General features: G+C 53.1%; 1 protein-coding gene across 1 annotated transcript in view; it reads right to left on the bottom strand.

Moving 5' to 3' along the window:
* The window catches only part of LOC144247628 (uncharacterized), a 643,963-nt gene that overhangs the window by 194,425 nt on the left and 433,839 nt on the right, over positions 1-15,699 (bottom strand). The window contains 1 exon segment of the mRNA XM_077788936.1: positions 2,319-3,137. Coding sequence (XP_077645062.1) covers positions 2,319-3,137 — 819 coding nt within the window.

Raw genomic sequence — 15,699 nt, 5'->3', positions numbered from 1 at the left:
CAAAAGAACAGTGCTGGGCAGCCGGGGAGCCTCTGCTCTGCGACGGAGCACCTTCCCCCTTTGACCTTTTTGTTTTTATATGTCCCTTTTTATTTCCGGTTGACGTATTTTCTCTCTATGCACTCTGCGTTGGTGCAATTGGTTCCTGGGGGGTCTTTTTTTCTGCCCTTGGTGGTCAGGAATGAACTCTCCTCATCTTCCTTGCAGATTGTCCTTGGCCTAAAAGTTAACTTGTATATAATTAGTTACACAGTCTTCTATGCTAGTTGCATTCCCTACTCAGTTCAAATTATTTCCTTTAACACTCATTTTGATGAACAACGACCATTTTATTTATTACACCCACTCTCTCCCAGTGCCTCTCAGCATGTCCATCTCTCTGCTGCCCTCGAGCTCCTGGCCCGGCCCCGGCCGCCTGCTCCCATCCAGCTGAGGTGGTTCCAGGGCCAGCAGGAGCTCTCTGTGGTGGCCACCGACGTGGTCCCCAACGGGGACTGGACCCACCAGCTCCTGGTGCTGCTGGAAACCCCAGCCCAGGGCGGGCTCACCTCAGTCTGGAACACCCTGTGAGCCAGAACTGGGGTACGGGGGAGGAACTGGGGGTGCTGGGAGAGCCACTGGGATGTGCTGGGAGCACCTGGGAGGGAGTTGGAGAGAGCCTGATTTCAACTGGGAGAGGAGGTTGTAGGTTTGGAAGGGCTAAGAAGGGGTTTGAAGGATACTGGGGAGGGTGGGATGGGGTTCTGGGGGTCCTGGTGGGCACTGGGAAGAGACTGGGAGAGGATTTGGGGGTCCTGGGGTAGTTGGGGCGACTGGAAGGAGGCTGTGGGATCTTGAGAGGGACAGGAGGGGCTTTGGTGGGTCCTGGGGAGGTCAGGAAGGGATCAAGAGGAAGGTTTCAGGGGATCCTAAGTGGGCTGGGAGTGACCTGGAGGGTGCTTGGAGGGGCTCGGGTGTCTGTGAGAGTTTTTGAGAGATCCTGACCCCTGCGGACCCTTCAGAGATGCTGCTGGATGCTGCCGCAGCAAGATGCTGACAGGAACTGGAGACTCCTGAGTTGGGTTTTGTCTTCCTGGCACTGGGGATCGGGTTCTACCTGTGCAAGAATGTCTGGGGGGTCCCGTGTGTCGTGTCCCCCCTCCTCTAGAATGTGTGCACTCCCCGGGGCCCCCAGCCCGGTGTCACCCCCTTTTCTCTGCCCACAGAGCTCCTGAGCCACTGGCGGCCGCAGCCCCTCCCCGTGGCCTGGGGCCGAGCCAGGACGCCCCGCTCCATCATGATGCTGATTTTGGGGGGGTCAAGTGTCCCCCCAGCCCTGCTGTCACTCTGCCCCTGCCCCCTGCTCCCAATGTTCCCAGTAAAGCTTCCCAGTTAAACCCAGCCCAGTTCATGGGGGCACTGGGGAGGGACTTGGGGGGACCCCACGGCGGGGCCGGCACTGGGCAGGGAGGGCGGGTCCAGGTGGGGAACACTGCCTGCTGCGGGTCTGCCCGGCAACTGGTGAGTCATCAGCCCCGCTCGCTCTCATTGGCTGACTCTTCTCCACCGCGTTCTCTCATTGGCTGAGGAGAGGCCCGGCAGTGCAGAGAAGGAACGGGAGAGATCCCGCCCCGAGCACCGGCACGGGGACAACAGACCCGGCCTGGGCACAGGGAGGGAATTTATTACCAACCAAACCACGGCAGCACCAGGAGAAGGGAAAGAAATCCCTCCAGCGCCTTCCCCCACCCAACGGGGATCACCCACAACAGGGTTATCCACCATGGAGAGACGGGGACATCCCAGTTTAGACCACAGCCAATTTTATTGAGTGTACCAGTTGTTTATACAGGGATTGACTTGTATGGTGCTTATATAGGGCTCTGTATTTGGTAACAATTTCCCATTGGTTACACATTCTTCGTGACATCCAGTAACCTGGGAGCATTTATCTTATCACAAAGTCTCACACCATGTTGCTTGGCCACTTCTTGCCCAGGGAGACAAACTGTGTCTGTGTCTCCCACAGTTTCTGCTCAGTCAGGCCTCAGATATCAAGCCCCTTTATCAGCTCCATTGCTTTACTCTCTGTTTTATTCCCCATACGGGGACACCAGGGCTCTGCCCCACGGGGGTCACTTGGGATCATCCAGCCCGGATCCTCCCATGGGAGATGGAGCTGCAGCAGCGCACCAAACTCTTCCCTCACTCTCTTCCCTCACTCCAAGCTCTTTCCTCACTCTCTTCCCTCACTCTCTTCCCTCACTCCAAGCTCTTCCCTCACTCGGGGCACTCACAGGGCTTCCCTTAGTGGTGCCTCCGTTGGTGTTTGGTCAAGGTTGATCTCTGTGTGAAGCTCTTCCCACACTTCCCACACTCGTAGGGCCTCTCCCCGGTGTGGATGCGCCGGTGCTTGGTGAGGTTGGAGTTGTGCTTGAAGCCCTTCCCGCAGTCGGGGCAGCGGTAGGGCCTCTCCTCTGTGTGAATCCGCTCATGACTTAGAACACTGGAGCTGGTCTGAAACCTCTTCCCACACTGGGGACACGCGTAGGGCCTCTCCCCAGTGTGGATGCGCTGGTGTATTCTCAGGTCTGAGCTCCAACCAAAGCTCTTCCCACATTCCAAGCACTCATAGGGCCGTTCCCCAGTGTGGATCACCTGGTGCTCGACCAGGCCAGACCTGTCTTTGAAGCCCTTCCCACACTTCCCACACTCGTAGGGCCTCTTCCCAGTATGGATGCGCCTGTGTCTTCTCAGGTGTGAGCTCCTCCCAAAGCTCTTCCCACATTCCAAGCACTCATAGGGCCGTTCCCCAGTGTGGATCACCTGGTGTTCGACCAGGTTAGACCTGTGACTGAAGCCCTTCCCACACTTCCCACACTCGTAGGGCCTCTCCCCGGTGTGGATGCGCCGGTGCACGGTGAGGCTGAAGTTGTGCTTGAAGCCCATCCCGCAGTCAGGGCAGCGGAAGGGCCTCTCCTCTGTGTGAATCCGCTCATGTACGAGGAGACTGGAGCTTCTCTGAAACCTCTTCCCACACTCCCCACACTCGTAGGGCCGTTCCCCAGTGTGGATCCTCTGGTGCTCGATCAGGTGGTAGCTCCAGCTGAAACCCTTCCCACATTCCAAGCACTTGTGGGGCTTCTCCCTGCCATGAGGCTTCTGCACCAGCTCCGAGCTCCGCCTGGATCTCCGCCCACCTTCCTGGCTCAGGGGAGCTCTTTCCTCCCCACAGCTCCCTGGGCTGGGTTTGCAGCTCCTCCTCCTGCAGCATCTCCGGGGCTTTTCCTCCTCCTCCATCCAGCCACGCCCTGGAAATTACAAATCCTGGTTTGGGGAAAAAAAACAAGAGGAGAGCTCCTTGGACTGGAGGTTCCTCCTTACCCAAGTTCATCTCAGGAAGTCATTGGGAATCTTGTGTCTGTAAGAACCTCCAAAACACCAAGATTCAGCCCAAGAATCCCACAAACTTTAAGACACAAAACAAAACCTCCCTAAACATCACAGCTCAGCAAAAACCTCCTCCAAAACATAAAGATTCAGCTGCCACATAAAACCAAAGCACCAACATTTAGCCCAAGAAAGCTCAGAAACACCAAGATTCACCCCGTGAAAATCGTGGATCCACTTCACAGTCACCTGCTGCATGTGGAGGCAGCAGCACTCCTGGGCTGGGGGGAGGCTGCAGACACAGCGAGTGGTGGAACCTTCTGCTGCTTCCTCTTTCTGCTCCTCCTCCTCCTCCTGTGTCTCTGCTCTTCCTCACACTCCTCTTCCTCCTGCTATTCCTCCTTCCCCTGCCACCTGAATCGTTTGACCATTTTGTTCCTCAAGCCTGCTTCTCCTTCCCTTCTCCTCCTGCCCCCAGGCTCAGCACCCACTGCCGGCTCCCTCTTCCCCCCACACCCACAGCATCCCAGCGCAGGGGCAGGGATGAAGCTGGGGCAGGTCGGGCTGGGGCAGCGCTGGGCTCTCGGCCGCTCCCGCCCGCACTCGGTCCCCACTGCAGCCGCTCCCGCCAGGACAGCGCGGGGGGGCCCGGCCTTGGCGCTGCCCCACTCCCACCTCCCCAAATTCCCCTCGCGGGGCCATGGGGCCGAGGGGGGGCGCAGGTGGGTCCAGGTGGGGAACGCGGGGAGCTGCGAGTCTGCCTGGCAACTGGTGAGTCATCAGCGCCGCGGGCTCTGATTGGCTGAGCTCTGCCCGAGCCCTGGGGCTGCAGCACAGAGGGGACACCCTGCTCCAGGGGGGATGTCCCACAAACGGGGGACCCCATGAAAGGAACAACAGGAAAGTGTCTTTACAAACAGGTGCTCTGAATCTGCTCGGAGATAGGGCCAGGGAGCTGTAAAAAAGGAAATTACAGGAGACACCATCAGTTTCAGAAAATGTTATCAATTGATGACACAAACTGCTGCTCAGCCAAGGTCCTGCTCTATTAATGAACTTCCAGAAGATCAACAAAGCCTTAACAGAGCCATGAATATCGTTTGCTATACAAAAGTGGGGAGCATATTAAGGGGGTATGTAATAGGTGGATTCGGAAGTCTGCAGCTCTCAAGTACTTCAGCCAATGAGGAAAGCAGAGGGAGATGTGGCCAGAATTAGGATGAAAAGGAAGCTGTGTCCTCCAACAATTGGAGAGATCCCATGAGGACTGTCCCCTACTCTTTCCCATTTTTAGGAATTAAATTATTTTACAAGATTCGTCTGTCTGCTTTGTGGACAGAAACCTCTGGCAATGTCAATTTTCTCGCACATCCTGGGGCTCATCCCGAATTCCTTCCACCCTCCGGGGCGGCGGGCAGGGAGTGCAGCTGAAGGTGCCTCACCCACTTTGGGTGATCGGCTCCCTTGGCTGGCGGCGGCACCGGGGATTGATTGGGGACCCGGGAGTGACCAGGAGACAGACGAGTGACACATCAGGGGGTCTGTGAAGAGTCAGCAGGGAGAGAGCACTGAAAATCTCATCAGTGAGTGCCCTGGGATCCTCGGGGAGTGAACATGGCAGGGCACCCATGGAGGGGAGAAAAGGGAAAGCCAGGGAGGGGTCCTGGCCAAAGGGATGATGATCCCAAAATGTCTCTGAAGGGTCCCTTAAACATATGGGTGGAGTTTTTCTTTTTCCTGCAGTTTCAATGCAAAGTTTAGAGCATTAGAGTATTTTTTGTATTACTCCCAATTCTATATTGGCGGTTACGTTCAGATCAGAGATGTGAGAATGAGTTTTTATTCTGAGAAGGAGAAAAATGTGAATTGCCTTGGAAATTTTTCGTGTATGTTTCTGTGATGCTCTTCGAGGAACCAAAATTTTGGTCTGGGTTCCTTGATGTTCATGTCTTGGCTGTATTTTGCAAAACTAGAAGAGATTGAAAAGTGAGCCCTTAACTCATAAACAGGCAGCCAAGAGAGGAGCTTCAGAAATGCAAATTAACACTGTCAGGGCAAAGTGGAGACAATGTACCTGGCTCTTCTTGCCTGGGGCAGGAATTGGCTGATTCCCTCTGCCCCTCACCCCAAGCTCTGCCTGCTTGCACAGATGGAATCTGCACAGCTGAAGGCAGAGCCCATGCTGAGGATCTCTGACTCTGCAACAGAAATGGCTGAAGCTGCAAAGGGAAACAGCAAATGGAGAATGTTGGGAAAACTTCACTAAAATAAGGGGGGGATCATCCCTCTGCCCACTCCAACATCTGCTGTCACTGTCTGTGCTGTACAGGGTCTATCAGAGCACTGGGGGTTTTGCTAGAAGAGATTCAGGGAGATCAGCTGGAATTCAAGTATTTGATGATGGAATAAGAAAAAAACGGTCAATTGATGCAACCCTAGCTTGCGGGAGCACCCTAAAATGGGGAAAAGTATTGAAGGGCCACCAGAACAAATCCTACAACACCATGGACCAGCCCCTGGGAACCCGAACCAATTCATATCAGGAGACAGAGAACCCATTTATCATTTCAATGGCATTATTAGATTTCAAGCTGTCCTCGGAATTAAAACCAACCAGACAGCTCCAGCTCCTGACATTCCTGCCGACGAAGCCACTGAAATGAGGAACACAGCATTTCACCAGGGGATGGGATCAGATTATCTGTGAGCAGAAAAAACCAAGAGTTTGTGGAAAACTAAATTTCTAAAACTGCTGTTGGCAAAGAGATGACAAAGGAAAAGTGCCGAAGAACATAAAAAAAGAAATCGGAGAGCAGTTTATGTATTGTTCAAAACACGGAAAGGATGGGAATGGGACAGGCTTTTGTGGCTCCCCAGCACACCAGGGGTTAAAGGAATGCTGCTTCTCCTCTTCTGTGCTGCAGCAACTCTCATCTTTTTACCATGCTCCACACCTTGGCAGTGCAGCTCATCCAGCAGCTGAGCCAGGGCATGCAGGTGGCAGCCAGGCCTCCTGATCCACAAACGGCTACAAAAGGACAGGGAATGAGGGCACCGAGAATAATCCCAAAACCAAAGAGGACCCGGGAAGGACAAAACAGAGTCAAGGAGTGAATCTGCCTGGAGATAGGGCCGGGCACTTGTAGAGAAGGGGAGAAACCATCAGTTCCAATAAATGGTACAAATTGACCCAGACAGCTGCTCAAAGTCCCGCTACATTCCCGAACTTCGAGGAGAAAAACAAAGACTTAACAGAGCCATGAATATCGGCTGTTATACAAAAGGAGGGTGCACATTAACGAGGACAGGCTCCAGGCACATCGAGAAGTCGGAACCTGCCAAGGAACTCAGCCGGTGGGCAAAGGCAGAGGGAGATGCGGCCGGGAAAATGAGGATAAAAAGGAGGCTGCGGACTACAGCCACGGCAGAGAGCGCACGGCAAATGCCCCACGGCCTCTGCCCCTGCTCGGCAATAAAGTCACTTTGACAGGACTCCTCGCTCTCCTCCGGGCACACGAACCTCCGGCGACGGGAATTTCCCCGCCCGCTCCCGGCCGCGGGGCAGCCCCTCTGTCCTACCCACAGCAGCCGGGCCGAGCCAGCGCTGCTCCGGCAGCGGCTCCTGCCCGGCCCCGGCGGGAAGGAGACCGCGGGCAGCCGCTCCCGCAGCGCCCTCAGCCCGGGGCCGGCACGGGCCGGACACGGCACCGGCGAGCCGCCGGAGCCCCCTGCCGCCCCCTCCGCCCGCAGCCAGCCCCGAGCCCCCGCAGAGCCCAGCGCGGCTCCCACCTGCGCCGGGGCCGCCTCCGAGCTCCGCCGCCGCCGCCTCACCGCGCTCCGGCCGCTGCCGCCGCTGCCGGGCCCGCACAGCCGCTCGGCCAATGGCGGCGCTGCGCGGCCACGGCCGCCCTCAGCCCGCCGCCGGGGCCGCGCCGCGCCCCGCTCCCACCAATCAGCGCGCCGCAACCGCGACTGACGGCACCGGCGGCCAATGGCAGCGAGCTCGGGGCGGGCTCTGCGCACGGCCCCGCCTCGCCCCGCGCTCTCGGCGCCCCCGGGCTGCGTGAGGGGAAAGCCGGAGATGAGGAACAGCCCCGGCACGGGCCCGGGCCGAGCCGGGATTGAGCTGCCCACACAAACAAACTTCTCCGCGCCTCCCGCCACGGCTTTCCCGGCCCTGCGCCTCCCGTGCCTCCGCCTCTGCGGGAAGCCTAGGAGCCTCACTTCTCCTGCCCCTCGTTAGCGCATCAGTGCTTCGCTTTGATTTCCCCCGAAAAGGGAAACCCGCCCCAAGCCCTGTGGGTGGGTGGGGCAGGGGAGAGATTTCTGGCAGAAAACTCCAAAGACTCGGAGCAGGAGAAGGAGAAGTCAGTGCAGAGCCTTAAATGCAGCTTTCCCCACGCCTCCCTGCTCCCAGCTGCGGGATCTCTGCATCCCCATGGATCTGCAGGGGCATCTCCGCAGCCCCATTGTAATATATATTATGGAATAATTCGTGCTTATGAAAAATATACATCAAGTCAGTTGTGCCTCTAGAAAAAAAATCTTCAAGTTTTAAATGACCAGTGGCTGCAGCCGGGGCTGGAGACACCACAGTTGGCAGAGAAAGAAAGACCTAATTTACAAATGAAAAAAGGTATCTCTGTGCAGAGATGGGCCCTTTCCGGGGACAATCCAGGAGACACCCAACGTTTAACCCCTGGTCTGCCGGGGAGCCAGGAAACCGTGTCCCATTCCCATCCTTTCCATGTTTGGATCAATACATAAACTGATCTCCTATTTACTCTTTTATCTTTTTCAGGACTTTCCCCTTCTCTTTGCCAACATCAGTTTGAGAGATTTAGTTTTCCACAAACTCCTCCTTTTTCTGCTCACAGATAATCTGATCCCATCCCCTGGTGAAATGTTGTGTTCCTCATTTTAGTGGCTTGGTCGGCAGGAAGGTCAGGAGCTGGAGCTGTCTGGTTGGTTCTTATTCCGAGGACAGCTTGTAATCAAATGATGCCATTGAAATGATGAATGGGTTCTCTGTCTCCTGATAGGAATTTGTGAAAAATGCCAATAATTTGATTTTTAGAATTTTAAAAGTTTAGTAATAATAAAATGGTGAAAAAATAGGAATAGAATTAGAGTGATAAAAATTTAGAGTTAGGACAATTACAAGACAATAAAAAAGAAAGAATATCTGAGGTCCAGATGCTCTCTGGTACTTAAGCCAAGAGGAATGTACCTTGTGAATGAAGGAATCACAATACACTGTTGCATATTCATATATCCTTCATGGTTATGCATACATTCTATTTGAAACAAAAAACTCTGTCTGTTGTATGTCAACTGTTTTCTTTAATCCCCACGGGGTCTTCAAGTCTGAGCAAGGCATGAAGAATCCAGCTTCTTCTAATAAGAAAACCATAAATTGCTCTTCTCTGGAGAATTTGCGTGTTCCTTGAAGCGAGTATCTCATTCCTTAAATCCCCCCCCCCAACACACACATACATAGTTTCTTTTTTACTACTAAAGCTTCATTTTATCTACAAAGCTACATTTACCATACTGTTATATGTAGCAGATATAATTGGTGCCATTTCTAATATGATATATGTGACACTGAATATTTGTTAGATTTGTTAGAACACTGTAACACTCTACACGTTTGTATTAGGATTCCCCCCCACCCTCGCAGGTGAGACCGGGTGTATATTGGAAACTGATTTACAAGTAAGAAGGTGCGGCTCCCCAGGAGATGGGCCATGGCTGGGGAGATACAGGAACCCCCGGTGCTGATCCCTGCCTGAAGGACCCGAGATGGATATCATGGAAATCCTTGGGCAGACACAGGTGAATGCAGCATTCCCTCCCGTAAATTTCATCAAGGGATTCAACAAACTCCAGACACTGAATTGTTCTCCCTCATCACCAAAGCAGAAAATCTTATTAACATGTGGACTCTGAAGAGAAGACTGACTGCCAAAATCTTGGCCTCAGGCAGAATTTTCCCTATAAAAACCGCTTGTGCCAGGATGGAGGTGTGTGGGCTTAGAGAAAAACCTCTGCTGAGGCTGACCTCTTTGTTGCACACCCAGGGCCGACCCCGGGCTCGGCTCTGTTCTTTCCTTGTGGCTGGCCAGGTAGAATTTGATTGCAAAATAAATATTTTATTTTTTCATATTAATTTGGCTGGACAAATTTTCATTTATAACAGTTGTAACACATAAAAGGAAGAATCCCCATTTATTCCACTATCCCAGCCTCAATACATTACCCCACCAGTTAATTTTTAACACTGTTTTCCCATTTTTGGATTGGTGTCTGGGTTGTTTTTTTCTAGGATGACCTCCCCGTTGTCATCTATTTTCAACAGTCTGATATATTAAACTTTCCACAAACACCCCTTCATTAGCCAATAAACAGTCTAAAGCCAGCCTATTCTGGTACACTGCAGTTTTTCCCCATTTTGCCTGCAGGTACTCAATTTGGGTGGGTCTGTGGCTGTTGACATGGGTGTGTGTACCAAAAAGGAACTTTGGTATCTTTCCGTGTAATACTTTCTGTAGCATTTGTGACACGATCTTGCTGCTATCTCAGAAGGGAAAAGACAACAAATGAGAGACAGAAACAGGAATGACAGAGGTCTGGCTTGGCTTATACCCCCACCTCCCCTGCCTGTGGGGTTGCTGCCCACAGCAGGTACGTGTGATCTTCTCACTGGTGCGTACAGTGCTCAATCCAGGCTTGCCCTCTGTTTCCCTTGTCACTCCTTTTTGCTGATTTTTCTAGGCAAGTCCTTTTCAACACTCCTTTGGTGTGTTTTGGTGTTGCCCATTTTAGATGTGATAGTCCATTCCTCACATTTCTTCACAAGTACTCTGCCTCTGTTTCCCACTTTCTCTAACAACCTGAATACCACCTTCTTTCAACTACTCAAAAAGTCCTTTCTCTCACAATACCATTCAACACAATCCACCTGCCTCCAAGGAGATAAAGCTCAAAATAAACAATCTACATTATATTATATATTTCCATTCATCTACATTTACTCACTTTTATTTTTCACTCACTCTCACATACAACAAGGTACCTTTTACTTTCAAACAGTCTACATTACATATCTACACCCTGAGTGCTCATGGAATGTTAATCCATCAACCCAGCAGGTTTAATCCTGGATGTCTCTCAACCCAGCAGAATTTTAGGTGTTACTGTTTTCCAGCCCCAGATCCCTTTGGACATTTTTAACCTTCAGTCCTGCTGTGTTGTCCAACCCCAGATCCCCTTGGGCATAACCTCAATCCGCAACCCTGAGTGCTCCTGGAATGCAAATCCCCCAACCCTCTGGAAGGAGCCCCCAGAAAACAAACCCCCACGGCTCCTCCCCACCCACCTGATTCGGGAAGAATTTTCTCTGAGAGAAGTGGAAAAGAACCTGTTTATTTAACAAACAAAACACTCCCCAGCACTAAAAAAATGAACAACAGATGACAACAAAACTCTTTCACCACTCTGAAGAGATGGCAAATCCAGAAAGTCTCTCCTGGGGGTGGTCGCCCGGGTCTGGGCGCTGGGGATTGCTCTGGGCACTGGGGATGGCTGCTGCAGATCACAGAGCGCAGGCTCCCGGTGCTCCTCGGGGTTCCCAGGTCCCAGACCAGAGCAGGTTGGATGGTATTCAGAAGAAGGAAAGGGAAAGAAACAGTCCAGGGAAAAAACTGGACTGCCTAGTTAAACTAACTAACAGGAAAAAGCAAAGGCAAGAGCGGAAGCAAGAGCAAGCAAACAAAGCCAGCAAAAGCAAGCCAAGCCAGCCCGCACAAGCCTCTTGTGGAGAACAGACCATGGGGGGAGGTGAGCCAGCTGATAACAAGGGAAAACAAACCTTCACTTTCAGAGTCAGTTCTGAGAGCACAGAACAGAATATCAAACATGAACAGAACCCACGATTGGGGATACAAACACCAGAACCTCACCCTTGGACACCTGGGTTTCCACATCAGCAGGAGACAGTTCCTGACAGTCGAAGGGTCAGCGGCAGGGTCCTCAGCACACCCGTTCCTTAAATGTTATCTGGCCATGCAGACGGTTATAGCTACTTCCACAAGTACTTTAAATCAACATTGGCTGTTTCACAAATACCTCTGAGTTATTACTGTCAGTTAGTTACAAAAATAAAAGAATTAGTTATTATTTCACAACTACAGCTACTTCTGCAAAAGTTAACATTCTATTGCACAACACATGGCATCCACTTCAATATTTCGCAAAAGCCAAAACTATCCTGTGTGTTTTTCACACTGTGCACAAACTAAACTATCATCCATGAATGATGTTCTGAGGATATGAGCTACACAGGGGCCAGGGCATTGGCCACAAAAAGCTGACAAATTATACTACAGCAAAAGCAGTTAAAAGTGATTACAAATTGCACTGTATCAAAATCGTTGTGATTAAGAATACGTTGCAGAAGTCAAGACATAAGAGCAAAAGCCACCAACGACATAGTTCTCTATAACAAACCCAGGGCAGGTGTTTCCCTTGCAGGGAGCACTGGGGCCTTCCCCGGGCCCCTTCTGCCCTCTGGCAGAGCCGGTGGCATTTTCCAGCACACGCAGTTTGTAACCAAGAGTCGGGTGCAGCCCAGAAGGCTCCGAGCGCCTCCTCCCAGGCTGACTCTGCAGATCCGAGGCTGCTCTGGGCTCTGCCAGGGCTCTGCTGGGGCTCAGCTCTGGGCCAGGCTGGGCCCGCTCTCCCCTCACATTGCTCCGGGCAGCCGAGTCACGGAGGGAGGAGGAAGGGACACCTCAAGGGAGTTGAGGCTTAAGAGAGTTTTTATTCAAAAAACTGCCATACCAAACAGGCTGTCATAAGAGCCATAACAAACAGGCTGTCCTAACTACCATAACCAACTAGCACTGCTAACTACCATCACTAACTAGTTGTCCTCACTAACTACTGTAACTAAAAGCTGTCCTCCAGTGCTTCATCTCCTCTGCTGCTGCCTCAGTTGCTTTGCTGCGGTGATCAGAGGGGTCAGGCTGGAGAGAGGCTTGGCTGATGATAAAAATGGGTGCTGCCCAAAGGATAAAAAAGAAAGAAATGAACTGTTACTTTCTAGAGTCAACTTCCTCACAGGCTCTGTTGCAACAGGACAAAGGGAAATGGTCTGAAACTCAGGAGAGGGAAACAGGCTCAGGTTAGATCGAAGGCAGAATCTTTTTGCCAGGAGAGTGAGGAAACACTGACAGAAGGTGCCCAGGGATGTGGGAGGTGCCTCCTCCCTGGGAACATCCAAGCTCAGGCCAGGCAGGGCTCTGAGCACCGGACCTGCCTGAAGATGGCCCTGCTCCTTGTGGGGCACCAGGGGCAGATGCCCTCGAAAGGACCCTGCCAAGCCAAACCCGGCGAGGATTCTGCTTGCTTTGCGTGTGGAACGCAGCGAGGCTGGAGACTATCGGAGGGGCCCCAGCAGAAAACCCCTCCCTGGCGCTGCTGCTTCCCCTCGGCCGCTCGGCATTCACCTGCAGCAGCTCCTGGGCAGACCAGCGCTGCTCCTCGTCCGGCTCCAGGCTGCACTCGAGGAAGTCCCGCAGCAGAGCCGACAGGCGCCGGGGCTCCTGCAGCTGCGGGGTCCCGTTGTGCCGGATCAGAGCGCGAGCCTGCAGGAAAAGCAAACTCAGCGCTCTGCCAGCTTCCTTCCCACCCACAGGTGCTCAAAGCGACCCCGGGTTCTCAGCCCCAGCTCCAGGAGCACTTTCCTCCCTGGCAGAGATCTGCTCACAGCTCATTTTCCTGTGCCAACCAAAAAACCCAAACCCTGGCGCTGCCACAGCCATTGGAAAGAGCTGATGCACTTGCTTCACATTTTCAGGTCATCCTCACAGACAGAAGAGCTGCAACAGCGTAAATCCCAAAGCAAATTGTTGCTGGAGACTGCAGAATATTTGTCTGTGTTGAGGCTCGAGTGCTCTGGGAATTCCCTTCTCCAGGTGCAGAAACCTCCAGCTGCTGCTCCCAGTGCAGGGTCACCCTGTGCTCACAGGGCTCTGCAGCCCCTGGAGAATTTGCCTCTTACCATGGCCCTCGTTTCCTTGAAGTAAGGAGGTTCTCCTTCCACCATCTCAATGGTCACAATGCCAAAGGACCAGATGTCCACCTTGGGGCCATAAGGAGAACTGGTCACAACTTCTGGGGCCATCCAGTGAGCAGTGCCCACCATGGAGCTGCGCTGGTCCTGCTCAGAGCTGAGTTGAGCACAGAGGCCAAAATCAGCTGAGGACAGAAACAAACACTGTCAAAGGCAGCTGGAATGAGGAAACTGAGCACCAAGACTCCCCACTCTCAGTCTGAGAATGCAGTAGTGAAGTCAGCTGGAAAAGTGCTCCGGGCTGTAGCCAAGGGAAGGTGGAACTGGACCCTTAAAGAAACCCTCAGCTTTTGTGCAGTGGCTTTTGCTGTTTCCCTTAAGCTTTAGATTCCAACTCCTGCCCCTCTGGCAGGGCCATACCCAGAGCAAAGCCACCCCTGGCACCCTGCTGCTCTCCGGAGCTCTCTGCAGGGGCAGCCGCTCTCAGCTGGCAGCAGGGGCCGGGCAGTGCCCCCAGCAGCCCTTGTGGGGCTCTGGCCGGCACTGGGAAGCAGCCCCACAGCCGCACCCGGGAGCGCCGTGCCTGGCCAGGAACACCCACCCAGCTTGACAGAGCCGGCCATGCCCAGGAGGATGTTGGAGCTCTTCAGATCTCTGTGCATCACCCGGTTCGCATGGAGGAAATCCAGGCCCTGCAGGCACTGAGAGAGAACAAGAAACACCAGGACAAAAACCAATGGCCGGAATCTATCACACAAGAAAGGACAGGTCTGAATTCTGCCAGCAGCAGCTTTGCTGTGACAGGCCAGGAGTGCAGAGCAGACAGGCTCCAGGCAAACGGTTCAGGGCAAAGCTGAGAACAGCACATCAAATCCAGAACAGACAGAGAGTGCCACAACAGCAGGAAAGAGAGCAAGAACAGAGCAGAAGTGCAGCGATGCTGGCAGGCCGTTCACTGCAGAGGCTCTTTCTTCTCCAGCTCATAAAAACAACAGAGAAACAGAGCCCTGAGCATGGAGCCACTCCTGTTCTCACGCCTCTGTGGAAGGACCATCGTGTCCAAGCCGTGGCAGCCACAGGCAGGATCCCTCACCTCCCGACTGACAGCTGCCATCTCTCCTTCAGCCATGCGTGTCTGTCTGACAACGTCCTGCAAAGTTCCTCCATCCATGTATTCCATCACCAGCCAGAGATCTCCGTCAACAAGGAAGCTGGAAGAGGAAAGCAGTGACATGGAGACGAATGTGCAGTGCTCAATTCCCCCGTGGAAAAGCCTGGAGTGGAGTTTTGTTTCCAGGTCACTTGTCCATGAGGACAGAATCTGATGGAGAGACATTCCTGCCAGGCTGCAGAGTCCTTGGAATCTGCACAGTCTAAAGGAGGAGACACCTGTGAGAAAGGAGAGGCCTTAGATGGCAAGCAGGTGAAAAATGCAGTTTAGCAACAGCCCAGATCAGTGTGGAACCACAACACTGGCCCCCAGCTGGTTCAGCTTCTGAGCTCATCAGTTCCACCATTCCCTGCAGAACAAGGCAACACAACTCCCAGGGTTATCCAGGGGAGGAGGCCATGCAGCACTTGGGACAAAAGCAATCAGAAACCTTTCAGAAAGTCCCTTCAGAAACAGGCAAGGCCAGTGAAAAATGGGCAAATGAGGCATTTCTGGAAACAAGGCCCTGGTTTTCCTGGCATCTGCAGCAATGGAAAAGGGCTGGGAAGAAGAAGCCAATGGAAATAATTTCTGCTGTGGTTTATCAGCACTTGCTGTAAGACACAGAAAACAGGGTCAACTTGAAGGAAAAAACAAACCAAAGTAACCAAAGCACACGGAGGGAGCGAACTGCCAGGCTGCTGTTTTGGAAGATAGGGCTGGGTCAGGCATTTTCAAAACAGGCTACAGACTACGGGTGCCAGGAAAGGTTGAGGCAGGGCCCGTGCACGGGATGAGGCCTGGAGCACTCACCTGTCCAAAGAGTTGACAATGTTGGGGTTCTTCTTGTCCTTCAGGAGCAGGAGCTCATTCACAGCGCGTTCCCCGTTCTGCCCTCTGAGACTCATTTTCTTTATGGCCACCTGAGGGGACATTGCAGACCTTTAACTGGAGGACTCTGTGGCAGGAGGCCACAGCCAACACGGGGCGAGGCTTTTTGGAGCGACAGAGCCGGGCTGTGCCAAACTGCCCTGGGATGGGCACCAGAGCTCAGCAAGGGCCACTCCCACAGCCCATTGCTCTGCTCGCTGGGGCTGTTTAC

Source organism: Lonchura striata, chromosome 29 (assembly GCF_046129695.1).
Source record: "Lonchura striata isolate bLonStr1 chromosome 29, bLonStr1.mat, whole genome shotgun sequence".
Taxonomy (NCBI): Eukaryota; Metazoa; Chordata; class Aves; order Passeriformes; family Estrildidae; genus Lonchura; species Lonchura striata.
The sequence above is the reverse complement of the archived record's forward strand: the minus strand, read 5'-3'. Positions and strand labels throughout refer to the sequence as shown.